Source organism: Falco punctatus (assembly GCF_963210335.1).
Source record: "Falco punctatus genome assembly, chromosome: Z".
NCBI classification, from domain to species: domain Eukaryota; kingdom Metazoa; phylum Chordata; class Aves; order Falconiformes; family Falconidae; genus Falco; species Falco punctatus.
In genome coordinates, this window is record NC_137586.1 from 4179424 (window position 1) to 4193262 (window position 13839).

At 43.1% G+C, this 13839-nt stretch overlaps 1 protein-coding gene across 14 annotated transcripts in view; it reads right to left on the bottom strand.

The window, feature by feature from the left end:
- Nucleotides 1-984: 984 nt before the first annotated feature.
- The window catches only part of KATNAL2 (katanin catalytic subunit A1 like 2), a 35435-nt gene continuing 22580 nt past the window's right edge, over nt 985-13839 (bottom strand). For 12 of the 14 annotated variants that reach the window (XM_080371546.1, XM_080371541.1, XM_080371544.1 and 9 more), the window contains 5 exons: nt 12233-12324; nt 10256-10366; nt 3865-4027; nt 1755-1857; nt 985-1432 (listed from right to left, as the gene is read on the bottom strand). In XM_080371546.1, the coding sequence (XP_080227672.1) occupies nt 1293-1432; nt 1755-1857; nt 3865-4027; nt 10256-10366; nt 12233-12324 (609 nt within the window). In that variant the 3' untranslated portion in view covers nt 985-1292. Of the gene's footprint in view, nt 1433-1754; nt 1858-3864; nt 4028-10255; nt 10367-12232; nt 12325-13839 lie in introns of those variants that run through there. The other 2 variants (XR_013924786.1, XR_013924787.1) reach the window with 2 other exon arrangements.

A 13839-nucleotide genomic window follows, 5' to 3' on the forward strand; every position in this document is an offset into this window, starting at 1 on the left:
CTTTAGATACTCTGTGTGCATTCATGAAGTGTAACTTACAGTTTGGAATGAATTCACACATCTAGCATTCACGCCAATGGTTCTGAACCTGCATCGGTTTCTGCTTGGAGTAGGTAAGGGAGGTCTTTAGCCCATAGTCAGTCAGGCTGAGGAGGTGAGAGATCCATAAGCAGAATCCTGTGAAGATGTTTCCCATAAAGACCTCTGATGGTGTGACTGACACTGGAACAAAAAGAGGCTCTCAGTGCCTTAGAGGCCCCGGAGCATGCTGGAAGGCACACAAGACCACGGTACGTAGAAAAGCAGCTGCAGAGAAGCCCACACAAGGGAAAACACAGAGAATTGCAGAAAGGGTAACGTGTCTTGCCAAGCAAGAGGGACGGTATGAGGCGGGCAACAAGTCAGAGCCTGAAAAAAATTACTTACTAGAATTTCTGATTAAGAGATTGCAGCACACGTGGCAGTCCTGACTGCTTACTTGGCCGCGTTTGTAAGCAGAGAAATCATCAAGTTGGCCAGTATTTACCATGGCACTGCAAAGATTTGCTTTTTGCATTTTATGGCCAGCTGCAAACCAGTGGGTAACCACTACTCCAGTTTCCAGTTCAGTTAACTGAAATCAGCTGATTTTCTACAATGTCTCCCAAGTTCTTCTAATTCCTTGCCTCTTCTACTTTGGAAATACCCCAACCGGACTGCAGAGTAATCACATTTGGCACATCAAGGCTTTGATCTCAGCTGAAAATGATGACAAACTAACCAAATTTCCAAGGCACTGCTAAGGTCCTGAATTTCACTGAAAGCCGTCACGTTCCGTTACAAAGGGTGCAGGTCTCTGCTGGAAAAGCTGTGCTGACTGTGGTGCTCTAGTGAGTCTCGGAAAGGGGGAATTACACTCATCATCTAACTGTTCTTGAGCTTTCTGCTCCAGTTCTTCTACCCCAAACCTGTAAACAGCTGTCATGAATAAAGACTGAGAAGCAATCAATGTTTTAAGTCTTTATACATAAAATCAAGGCTGGAGCCTTCTACATAGCCACTGCTATTACATTAATTCTATGAAGAATTTTTTTTTGAATGGTCATTGAAAATGGTTAATAAAAAGTAAATCCACACACACACCCAGCCCACCGTTAAATTCTGAAGTAAAGATTTTCCCCCTGTCATTTGTCACTGTGTTGTCTTCCCTGGAAAAAACAACTTCCTTCCGCCTTATCATTCAATGCTTTGGCGGCAAGGCAAAACTCAAAGTCTTGAAAGTTTTCAGGTTTTTTTTTTTTTTTTTTTTCTTTTTAAACTGACTCAAATTCTCTCTGCCAAGCTGTGTACTTCTGGCTTAGATTCTTCACTGATGGCTTGGTGTGGGTGATTACATCCAGGAAATCTGCTGTTGTGATCGTGTCTAACTGGATCATGGGTAAGTTACTGCTACCTAAAGAGAAGAGAATTTATTAAATACTGTTGTTATCAAAAGACATTTATGTTCTTGTCTAATGCAGCACTTAATGTATGGAAACAAGAAGAATAAATCTAGTGAGACAATGAAAATTTTGTGCATAGAGCATGGGTGCTTTAAAAAAAGCCCAATTTTCAGAAGCGTGAGCTTAAGTAAATGTTAAGTTTAGGAATGTAGTTTAAAACTTTTCTAAGCAGATAACAGAGCTCCACCTGCTGGGGTTGAATTTATAATTTCTAGAGTTACACCAGCAGAGCAGCATTTCCCAGACTGGATTCTCAACTCAGAGTTGTGGTACCTGGCTGATGGTTTTCAAGAGCATCAAAAATTTTCCTCACTGGTCTCATGGCTGCTTCCTTGCACACGAGTTTTATGTCTGAGCCGGAGTACCCATCTGTTTCCTGTGACAGGAGCAAAGGATACATTACAGCTTACAGCCTTACACATCGGACAGGAATGGCATTTACAAGCATACACGTTACAGATATAAAATATTGGTAAAGACTTTCTGTCTGAAATATGTATAAGGATACACACACGTTTTTACGTGTACGCTCTCCTCAACATTATGTTGCTTGTTCTTCTACTGAATGCCCATGGTACCTTGTAGGAGCAAGGAGAATATCGGGCATTCTTTCTGAAGGGCAATTTTTTGCAGGTCAAACCAAACCTGCCTTTTAGGCAGTGTGGGTTGGGTGGGTGAGCAGACAAGTGAGGTGGATCGAGAACTGGCTGGATGGCAGAGCTCAGAGGGTTGTGATCAGCAGCACAGAGTCTCACTGGAGGCTTGAAGCTCCTGGTGTTCCCCCAGGGTCAGTCAACTCGCCCATCCGTGGCCTGGGTGAGGGGACAGACGTACCCTCGGCAAGGCTGCTGGTGCTACAAGGCCGGGAGGAGCGGCTGACAGCCCAGGAGGCTGCGCTGCCGGTCGGCCAGACCTGGGCGGGCTGGAGAGTCAGGCAGAGGAACCTCATGAAGTTCCATAAGGGCAAGTGAAGGGTCCTGCCCCGGGGGAGGGACAGCCCCAGGCACCAGCACGGGCTGGGGCTGAGCTGGGGGGCAGCTCTGCGGAAAAGGGCCTGGGGGTGCTGGGGGACACCAGCAGCGTGACCTGGTGGCCAAGGGGCCGCTGGGGTCCTGGGGTGCACGAGGAGGAGCGTGGCCGGCAGGTCGGGGGAGGGGATCCTGCCCCTCTGCTCTGCCCTGGGGAGGCACATCCAGAGTGCTGCGTCCAGTGCTGGGCTGCCCAGTTCCAGAGACAGGGAACTGCTGGAGAGGGGCCAGTGCCAAGATGATGAGGGGACTGGAGCATCTCCCTGCTGAGGAAAGGCTGCGGGAGCTGGGGCTGTTCAGCCTGGGGAGGAGAGGGCTGAGAGGGGACCTCGTCAGTGCATACAAGTATCTTACAGGCGAGGGTCAGGAGGACGGGGCCAGGCTCTTCTCAATGGTGCCCAGAGACAGGACAGGGGGCAACGGGCACAAACTGCAGCACAGGCAGTTCCGTCTGAATGTGAGGGAAAACTTCTTCACCTTGAGGGTGGCAGAGCCCTGGCACAGCTGCTCAGAGAGGCTGTGGAGTTTCTCTGGAGACATTCAAAACCCACCTGGACACGACTGTGCAACGTGCTCTAGGAGAACCTGCCTTAGCGGGGGGTTGGACTAGTTGATCTCCAGAGGGCCCTCCCCAGCCTGACCATTCTGGGATTCTTGTCTGTCCCAGCTTTCCTGTTAATAAAATAACTGTCTTTCCTTGATAACATTTAGGAAAAAAAATCTGAGCATTATTGTCTCTGCAAACAGACTGTTTGTTGCAAAAGAAACTGTAACAGGGGCCAGCGGGGTAAGCTGTAAGATATTTTCAAAGAATTTAGGATGTGACAGAGGGCTAAATGAAGAAAGCCTGGCTATCTGGTGAAATCTCTTCACTGTCTAAAGGCTCTCTTCTCCCACAGCAGTGGAGCTGTGACAAACCTTCCCTACACAATTAACTGTTCATTACCCTGATGAATTGGAAGTGCTCCCAGCTTGGTGAGAAGAGCAATAAAAATACACTGTTGCTGGAATTCTCCCTGTATTTAAGGCTGAAAAGCTGGCCCAGCAGAGAGGATGAGAACCATTTTGGAGAGCTGTGTGAAACCAGTGATTTCCACGGCCAGGTACATGCCTGTGAAATGCTCAGCCCCGTGTCTCACTGGTCTCCCTGAGCCTCAAACAGAGCTGAGGTCTTTTCCCCAGCTCTGTACGTCACAATTGCTGTATCCAGAGGTGCTATCCCAACCTGCTGCTTCTCAAACCTCTTCTGCCACAACACAATCACATGACTGTGGGTGATGTATGTCACCCTTGCTTAAGGTTCCCACCCAAAAAGACCTCAAGCAGGCACGGTCCCTGCTGCAGTGCTGTCTCACCTGGCCCAGCAAGCTGTAGTCCAGGTCAGTTCTCAGCTCCACTCCTCCACTGTTGCTCAGAGGGGGCAGCCAGTGCTGGATCATCACTCGTCGCGCCTCTTTACTAGGAAGGTCAACCAAAATCCTCTTCTCCAACCGCCGCAGCATGGCAGAATCTAACTCCCTGCAAGCAAAGGAGGAGAGGAATCATCTCAGTGTGTCTCATTGTGGAGACGTGGCTTTGATAGCAATCTCCTCACTGCAGGGACTGACATTTTTCAACCCCATTTGTAACTGTGTCAACCTAATTTTGGAAAGGAAAAAAAAAAAAAAGAAAAAAAAGGAAAAAAAAGTGTTAATTATCCAGAATATTCCTGTTCAGTATGTTAGTGATATGCTGCCTTGTGACAATGAGGCTTAACAATAACAAACAGAAGCTGTAGTTATCTTCCCTGGCTCTGGTACTCATCTGCAGCATGTCTCATCAGTCACAACCTCTCCCTTTCTCCTTTTGCTATTAAGGAAACACTACAAATTGTCTGTCTGGGGCACTGTCAGGACTAATTAATTACTACTTCGTAAGGGATGCTTACTAGGTATAAAATACAGACTGAAGGTCTTGGATGCGAGGGCCATGTTTATGGCGGAACAAGATGATTCTGAGACTGCTCCTGCAATAATTATAAATAATACAGCCGCAGAGGAAAATATCTTTATAAAAAGGATCACAAAAGTAATTTTGTTCCTTTCTCAATGCATTTCATCACCACCTAGAAACAGTCCTTCTTGCCAGCACCACAGATTCTATCAAGTGTCAGGAGTCCTGCTACGCCCGGCACGCCAGCTCCTCTTAGACACACATCCAAACAGTTCATTTTAATCTAGTTTTTTTTCCCCTAAGTGCTTTTCAGTTGTTTGCATCTAACAGTAACACAACCAAAGAACTGAATACAAATTCCTACTCCAGTTCATCCCTTGTCACTTGTTTCATGGGAACGGTCTACAGGTTTCCCAGTCATCCAGAAATTTTCAAGAAGAAACAGCTGCTACAAAATACTTACTCACAAGTCTCCAGTGCCTTCCAGGAGCTGCTCTGAGCTATTACCCTTCCAAGTGCTGTACCAATCTTTCGCTACAGGTCCCGTTTAGTCACAGACTTCTTATTTCAGTTTAAAATATAATTCAGTCCTCATACCTGCTGAGAAACTCATCAAGGGGAAAAGCACTTCAATGTGTCTTGTGCAGATCAAGAAACAGGAGCCCAAAGCACCGTTTCCACCCTTGTTGTGGCTGAGCAGAGGGAGCCAGCTGTTGGAGGGCTGTGCCTGCACTCTGGGCCTGTACATACACTTAAATAAACCTGCCTCTACCTTTCCTGATTTCCTGGGTGAAATCTTTTTGCCAGCAAAGTCAACATTCAAGTGATGCTTCTTGTATGAAGCTCCTCTTTAATTTACAGGGAGCTCAAAGCCAGCTCAAGATGGATCTGTAGCACACCAACAGAGCTTATTTCTGTCACCTTTGGTGACTTGTCCTCGTTTTTTAATAGCAAATGTTTTCTACTGGTATAGCACATGACAAAGCAGACCAAAAATGGGCTCCCAGATCCCCATATAGGTGCCTGCCTCAGTTTTCCACAGACCTCAGCACACCTGGCTCTCAGCTCGTGGGAGCAGAAGTGTCCCTCTCCCCAGAAAGGACCTCTCGGTTTGGACAAGCTTGTTCCACGTGCACTGAGCCAAGGGCAATGAAAGCAAAGATTAGAAAACCAGATCAGTAGGAACTGGGAGCACAACAGGAATTCAGACAGTTCCATCCCAGTACTTCCAATCAAGACCTCAGAGTAAACACCAGAGTTTGCTAATTGATGGCTGTTGAAGATGCTGCCCATCACCTCTCACACAGGGTCCCACCCAGAAAAGACAAAGAACCACATTAGTCCCCACTCTCCTTCCAAATGTATTTTTCAGCTCAAGTTCACCTCAAAATTGCTTTGCTTGGCTGGAAATAATTACGTACTGGCTGACAAACCCCTTGGCTGTTATTTACCCACGTTACCATACTCTGTGTTAACAGGGCAAAAGTTCTCAAGGCTCAGAGGTGCTGGTGCAGCTACTCTAAACCATGCTTGCAGGCAAAGGACAACCACAGCCAGAGTCTCTGCAAATACCCTAAAAATCCTCTAAATGATGGCATCTTTCATCACTCCTGCTTCAGAGCACTTCTGGGGTGTCCCCCAAGACCACAGTTCCATGAGCTCCCTAGCCATGCCCTGTAAATTAAGCCCACTGATACAGAGAAGTTGCTCTATTTATCCAGAAAGGCTACAGTGACCCTGCCTGTTGGCTGAACAGGAAAATAAAGACATAATATTTTTGTTATCTTAAGTGTTTAGGTTGTTTGCTAAATTATTTTGTTAGTGATCAAATGCAAGGTTAAGTGACATTAACCAGAACAGAATAATAAGCACTGAGCCAACTAAAAATATTCTCAGAAACAATATCCGATAGAAGTATTAAAATGCTCATGAAAAGATACACAAAGCTGTACAGGACCTATAAAAGCCGGTGACTTTTCAGACCTCCCCCAGGCGGACATCAGGAGGCATCATGCCATGTTATCGCTCTCCAATTTCATGAAGCTAAACAAGACAAACACCTATTTTCATTTCCAGAAGGGAGAAGGGTAACAAACACATTTTAGGTGGAAATTAAGAGACCTCAACAACTCCAGAGGTGAACGCAGAAACAGCAACAAGGGCTGAGTGCTCTGTAATTAATCCCTGCCTAGTGCAATCATCACCACAGCGCTCTAGAGGGAAAGGCACTAAAAACGAGTGAGCTGTTCGTCCTTCCTACCTCCCGTCCTCCTGTGCAGGTGGCCTGGGCAGAGCCCCCACAAACTGAGGGCTTGTTCTCACTCCACTTTTCCTTCTGCTCCTCTTAAGGATTCCCCACACCATCCCCCGCACTCCACCATACACAGGTGCACTGCTGAGGGTGAAGGAAAGGGCTCACTGTGGGGTAGCCCCAGATCTGATTTGGGTTTCACAGCCCACCTCTGCTTGAATCCATCTTGGCCATGTGCTCACAGCTCCGCCAGGACTCAGCTCAACTATCAGCCTGCACCAAAGCTTCACTCACCCTGAGGGTGGGGAGGGAGAAGAAAGAAGCACTGCAATGGAAGTTGAATTAAATGCACTAATACATTAGGAAATATTCACTACGTGACTACGGACCACTTTATTTCTTCACTAATGAGGCCTTCATTTTATTTAATTACATTGAATCATTTCAACAAGTAATTTGTCAATAAGAAAGCGCCTTGCTGATGAGTAGCAGGAAGCAGGGCTGGGCAGCAAGCACTGGCTGAAGAGGAAGATCAATAGCTGCAGTGCAGCTTAGAACAGCGTAAAGAGCTTTGTTTAGGCTTCTTTTCATTCATCTAAAAGCAGCTTGCTACTAATTTTTTCCATGATCGATAAATACCCAAGTTAAACAAATCTCTTGAAATCCAGCTTAAGATCAAATGTTTGTAAGAACACAGGGCTGTGCTGTGAAGCCACAACCTCGGAACCGACCTCGGAGCCACAAACTCCACCGACCTCTCTGGAAGCAGATACTCCCATATCCCTTGAGGCTGTAAGCTTCAATGATGATGTAGGATGCTCATGGCTTTCACTAGCTCACCACCCCCTTAAAACACCTTTCTAAGCATACACTCAGCCACAACTTAAAGCAGATTCTCTGTGGTGGTCGCAGCTCTGCCAGACAACCCAGTCATTACACTCATAAGTTGGATTTGCTTAAGAGAGAGAAAAATTCAACCTGACCACAAGCAATGTTCACAAAATCCAAAGGGAAATTCTAAGCTCTCAGGTATAAAACTTTCAAAAGTCAGAGCTGGCTCCTCACAGCATCTCAGCTGCCACCCTCATACCAACACAGATTGCCAGCTTTTTGTGGGAGCAGTTCCCCCAGAATAGAAATCTTGTCATTTTGGATCTATCTCAAAAAAAAGCTGTGTCATTTCTGATGTTTCAAAGAAGCAGTTTTGCAGAAGTTAGCACTTCAGAATTGCAAAATGATCCAAAATCAAACATGTAAAACACTTAAAACTGTGTTCTGTAATTTCTTCATGACTTTCCAGAAAGAGTTTATCAACTGCAAAAGGCAGACACATGCTAACGAGGCACATGCAGGAATCTCTTTCTGCAGAAGCAGAGAGAGGTCAGCCTCATGCTTACATGAACACATCTCCCAGATCCAGCCCTGGCTACACTCTGACCTTCAGGTCAGTTGCCACCTCTGAACTCTTCCTCAGTGGGTTTCAAATACCCAATTTTTCCTTTCAAACCAGTAGTGCGAGAGTAGAAAGACATGGATACTCTAAAGACATGTGACCTTTTTCAATAGTGCCATGCTGCAGCATTGTATGTGAAGCTTAGCTACTCACAGGATAACGTAAGAGACCACGGAAAGCTGCAATGCACTGCTCAGAGTTTCTAAAAGGGTGATGACGCTACAACAACAAACATTTATAGTGTATTACTAACAAACCCTAAAGAGACAAATGGATTATTAATGTACTACTTCTCTTTCAAACTTAACTGTTCACCCACAGCTATTTATTTTTCAGTATTTTCTTACAAAACTGGAACATAATTAAATCAAATTCTGCTGAGTTCCTTTCATGTAGATACTGCAACACAAAATATGGAAGATTTTGTACTGATTTAAATTCATGAGTTTGTCCAAGACACAAATCCCCCAAATGAACACACAGACTGCTACTATGGCTATAAAAGCCAGTGATGGCTTTGTGTTCATGCTGTTGGGCCAGGGCAGGAACTAGCCTCACTTGTACATCTAATTTCTACATAAATTTTAGGTGCCCACACAGCCATTCTTCTAGTTGAAGAGCCTGGAAGCTCTGGGCAGGCCCTAGAGGGAGGCAGATGAAAGCCTCTGCATCCCCGTTGCCACTTTGGCACCTGAATTTCAGCAGGTAAGAGGTCTGCCTGGTGGCTCTCAGAGGCATCATTCCTTGACTGTATGGAAAACACAAGGTTCTGAATTAGGAAAAAAACCGTAGTCTTTTACAGACTCCTAGCTTCACCATCCCTACATATGAGAAGGCAGCAAGACCACTTGGGTCTGCATGCCTTTAGGGGCATGGATATCAAGACCGACCTCAGCGCTATGATGATCAGCAGGCTGCAAACACATTAGACATTCAGACTGTCTGCTCCCCCAGCAGACACCTTGTATTTCTCTGCTTCACGTACACTTCAGGAAAAGGAAGAAAAAAACCCAACCCTTCTTATGCCTAACTCATCTTTTTTGCAGACATCTGCATCCAAGACTGTCCCTCACCAAACAGTTTCCACAGTTTACTTTGTTCCCCTCTCTGCCTTCAACACACATATTTCTCTGTAGGAAAATACGGTTTTCCACAGAAGATTTCATGGATTGCGGGAATCTCAGGGCAGGCAGAAATCCACAGACTAGTTCCAGACCTATGAAAACTAACTTTAAACAAACCTGTCACCAATATGCTTCAATTCTCTGTACAGGTGTTGGCTTCTACCCTGGAAAACGATTAGTGAGCTACAAATCAGAGCGTTAAAAATTGCTGTGCTTAATCAACAGCCATTGTTTTCCCCATGTAGTGCTTGCAATCATTTGATAATGTTTTGTACAAAAGAAAAAGATATATGATGCTAGTTCAAATGAATGATCAAGCCAGATCAACAGGCTGGCTCTGACAGCAGCCATAGGAGAAGCTATTCAAGGACAGCAGGTGAGCTGGCCATTTTCCGCTGTCGCTGGACTCCCCCAAGCATCCACAGTTGTTACACTACAAATGGCACCTCCCTCCCTCATCATCTCCTGTCCGTCTTGTCCTCAGTACATGTCCTGCCCATTTTGAGAACAACAATGATGAACTGCCCTAGTTCCAATCTTAAACCGCTTATTCTCCTATTCTAAATTATGTTAAAGAAACTGAAGAACTTTGCCCCTCAACTTTTCGAAGTCACATTTGACACCAATATAATCCAACATTCCTATTTATGGAGTATCCTTCTAAGCACTAGATGTTTTAAGCACCTTACAGTTCCAGGCTGAAACCCTTCTTAGCTTAAACATAGTAAATAACTTACCTAGAAAGTCAAATACTCCATTTTAAATATTAGCAGCTGTAAGACCAGCATATGTTGACTTTATTATGGATTATTCTCATGTGACACAAATAGCAAGAATTGTAGAGTTTAAAAGTAAAAGCTCCAAATTAATCTTTAAATGCTTTAACCAAATATCAAGGCTTTTTCTGCAAAAGTCTAAATAAAATCTTTATCTGTGCTTAGAAGCTCATGCAAATGTATTCAAAATGTACTCTCTGGATCTCTTACCATGGCAGATTGGAAGCTGCTAAAACAAACACAAGATCATCAGATCGGGCCAAGCCATCCATCTGCACCAGTAATTCTGTTTTCATCCGCCGACTTCCTTCATGTTCACCACTACCAAGATTCAGAGAAATAGTATTTGCTCAGTGCATTAAAGTAATCATCTTTATTTATACAGTGTCATTCACAGCAATTGAGCCCTTGTCAGTTTTGCCCCAGTTCAAAGCATGATTAAGCTCCATTAGCTAACATCTAAGCATTAAAATCAAGCTTTCTAATGATTACTTAAATGGACCCTTTTCAGTGCATTAAAGTGAAGAGAATTTACTGAATCCAAAGAAAATGCTTATTTTTATTTTTTCTTCATATTAATCTCCACACAATGTTGATGTTTACTGGAAAACAGATAAGGCTTTGATTGATTGAACTATATAAGAGAATTTTTATAATGTGATAGTTGCCATTAAATAACTAACACACCTACCTATTCAGTGCAACTACTGGCATTTTTCTGTGAGTGAATGTTAAGTGGGCACTAGAAGACACACCTACTACTGAATTCGGTATTTTGCAACACATTCTACAAAAAGCAAACAGAAAAATATGCCATATTGAAATGAATTTAAAAATGGGGCAGAGACCATACAGAAAGGATCCTTCCTCAAAAAGAGAAGAGGAACGTAAGCAAAGTGCTAAGAATTCTGGCCCTGATCCAGGTAACCAACCTTGCAGGAAACCAGTTTAAACTCTTGGTCCCAGATGTGGAGTTCTTAGAAACTCCTGGATCACACTCAGAGCCTTAGATGGCAAGAGCTACAATTCAGGTTTAATTTAATGACTTATTTCTGTAAAGACATCCACAGTCTTTATTTAATATTTAATAAATAAGTGCCAAGTCATTATTTAATAACGATAAGTAAAAATAACTACAAAATCGTAGATAAAAATCCTTATTAAAATATATAACCCAGTGACGGTAATGAGAGCATTTAGAAGTATATGTGAAGACAAAATTTGGCCCATAATTTATAACTATTAACTGACAATTACTACAAGTTGTATCTTTATGATATGACATATTCTATTTATAAATCTTTGTGAGCATATAATTTACAGTACATAAAATCCACTGTAATGGGCTTCTAATGGTTATAACAATGTTTTTGTATTTCTCCTGCTCCTTTCCCTTCCCTAACCTTTTCAATCTGTTTTAAATTATGAACTGTCAACACCATGGAAGACAATAATAACATCCTCCCATTCCTGTATCTGGGAGTCCTGACAATGCCACCAAAATCTGTCCATTGATGAAAATGCCATTCCACACTGCACACTCCACCTTACCCTGCTGCGCCTAAGCCTGTCACAAAATCAGCTGCTTCTTAATCACCTCTAAGAAGTCATCTGTTGTTCCCCCACGCTACCATGATTTCCATTTCAAATTCCTTATTTTGAAGTACAGCACCACTGGTTATACACTCTTGCACCTCCCTCCTCACAATTTCGCTGGACCCATAGTCCCTTGCTAATCTTCACACAGCCTGTCTTTCATGCTTGCTTCTCTACTGATCTCATCTACTGTGAGTGAAACCACCACTATGTCTCACTTTTTAAATCCCCACAGCACATGCAATGCTTCCACGAAGCAGTACTTTCAGAGGTGATAGGCACTCTGGCAATAACACACTGTGAGGCTCCTAAAGTTTACAACAGAGCAAAAGAATTGCTTAACAAAATGTCAAGAAATGTCAAAGTACTTATAATGTCTACAAAAATCTAAAAGACAAGTATTTCAGGGGCCCAATCATGATCCTGTTAGAGTAGCCCCAGGATTTAGTTCAGCTAAGATTTGTTTCTAACAGGCACGCTCTATGAATAAACGTTGGTCAGCACCTGAACACACACACACACTTAAAAAAAATGCAGTAAAAGGGGGACAAATATTCTCCTAAAGCCATAGGAAGTGGTCTCATCGGTTACCCAGAAGCAGTGCCTCTTTGACTCATAACTGACTCCAGCTCATCCAAGAAAATTGTGGAAGGAGCATGGTACCGGGCAAGCTCAAATAACACCTGTTTAGAGAGAAGTAAATGTGAAAGAAAAGATAAACTAACACAAAAAGGCATTAAGGGCCAAATGGCACAGAAGTTAAATAACAGCACCCACATTCCAAACTTCTAGGACAAAAAGGAGTATCTGCCGGGAAAAAGCTCTGGGTAGGCTGGGGGTTCCTGAATCCTCTCAAATTCTGAAAGGTTTGTAAAGGAGATATAAAGAACAGCCTTGTAATCCTGCCTTTATATGTAAATCTTTCTGGCTAAATCCTATCAGAGTACCCTGTGAATAATGGGATAGAAGAAAATGATCCATCAGAGGATTCTGGGAACTCTTAAATTGTTATCAGAGATTAAACATCCTTCTTTTATTGTTGCTTCATTTGTAGTTTTTTAAAATAAGGATTTGAGAAAAAAGAAATTACAAGTCAGCTGAACCATAATGAAAGAAAATGGACTGATTCTCTTGGTAAGAATCAAGCAGTGCTTTTGTTTTTCCTGGTGAAAACAAACATAAACTGCTTGAACAATCAACATTAAAAAATGGAGTATTAAGATGACATGAAAGATCTGGGCCTGCCCTTTGAAGAAAGAAGTTCTTTTTTTGTGTAAACACAGAGAGGCTTATATTTGCAGTAAGAACATATTGTCGATTCTTCTTCAGTGAAGTGTTCTTCGAGTTTTTAAATAAATATCACTAACAATATATACTAATCCAACATTTTTTAATCAGAACACCTAAAACCCCAAATTTAAATATATATCCGATTTTCTGAACTTTGGATATAAAACACAGGGTTTATAATATTTGCCCAGAGTCCCAAGTAGTCCACGTCCAGTCTACAATTTTACTACAAATCTAAAATATAAAATCACACCCAATACAGCTCAGAACCAAGGAAAACCAGGTGAGTTGACAGGCCTCCAAATGACCACAAAACCCACATACACTTCACACAACTTCAGAAACCTCCTGCACCAGCCATGGGATTTTAGGGTGTAAATTCACACAGTATTTTTCTCAGAGCTGTCCTAATCCACAATCTCATTTTGTTTTTGGATTCTGCCAAAAACTCAACTAAGGGTAAAATGCCACATGCTCAGTATCTTTGCAAATGCTGCAGCATGTTCAGGAAAACTTTTTGGATGATGGTGTCAAAAAACAGACTGTCTCATCCCCACTCCTGCCAGCAGCGAAACTTTTAGGAAGCTACTGAGACAGATGTCAAGAGGCTCAATAACACAGGAGGTGAATGTCAGAAGGAAAATGCATCTAAAGAACAAAGGGTACATGAAGAATAACTATGTTGCAAACATTGCCTACATTTCAAGACAGATTAACAATAAGTGCAGTCTGTTATTATTATTCACTTTCAAGAGCTCTGTATCTATCTGAAGTGTAGTCTAAGAGATGAGCTTTGAGGAAGGCTAAGAGCTTGTGCATTTCTTACACTGAAATGGTGGTCATTACAGAGAATTAGGATGGGCATCTTACGGCAGGGATGCTACACCTGAATCCCTGCATTTATTTGT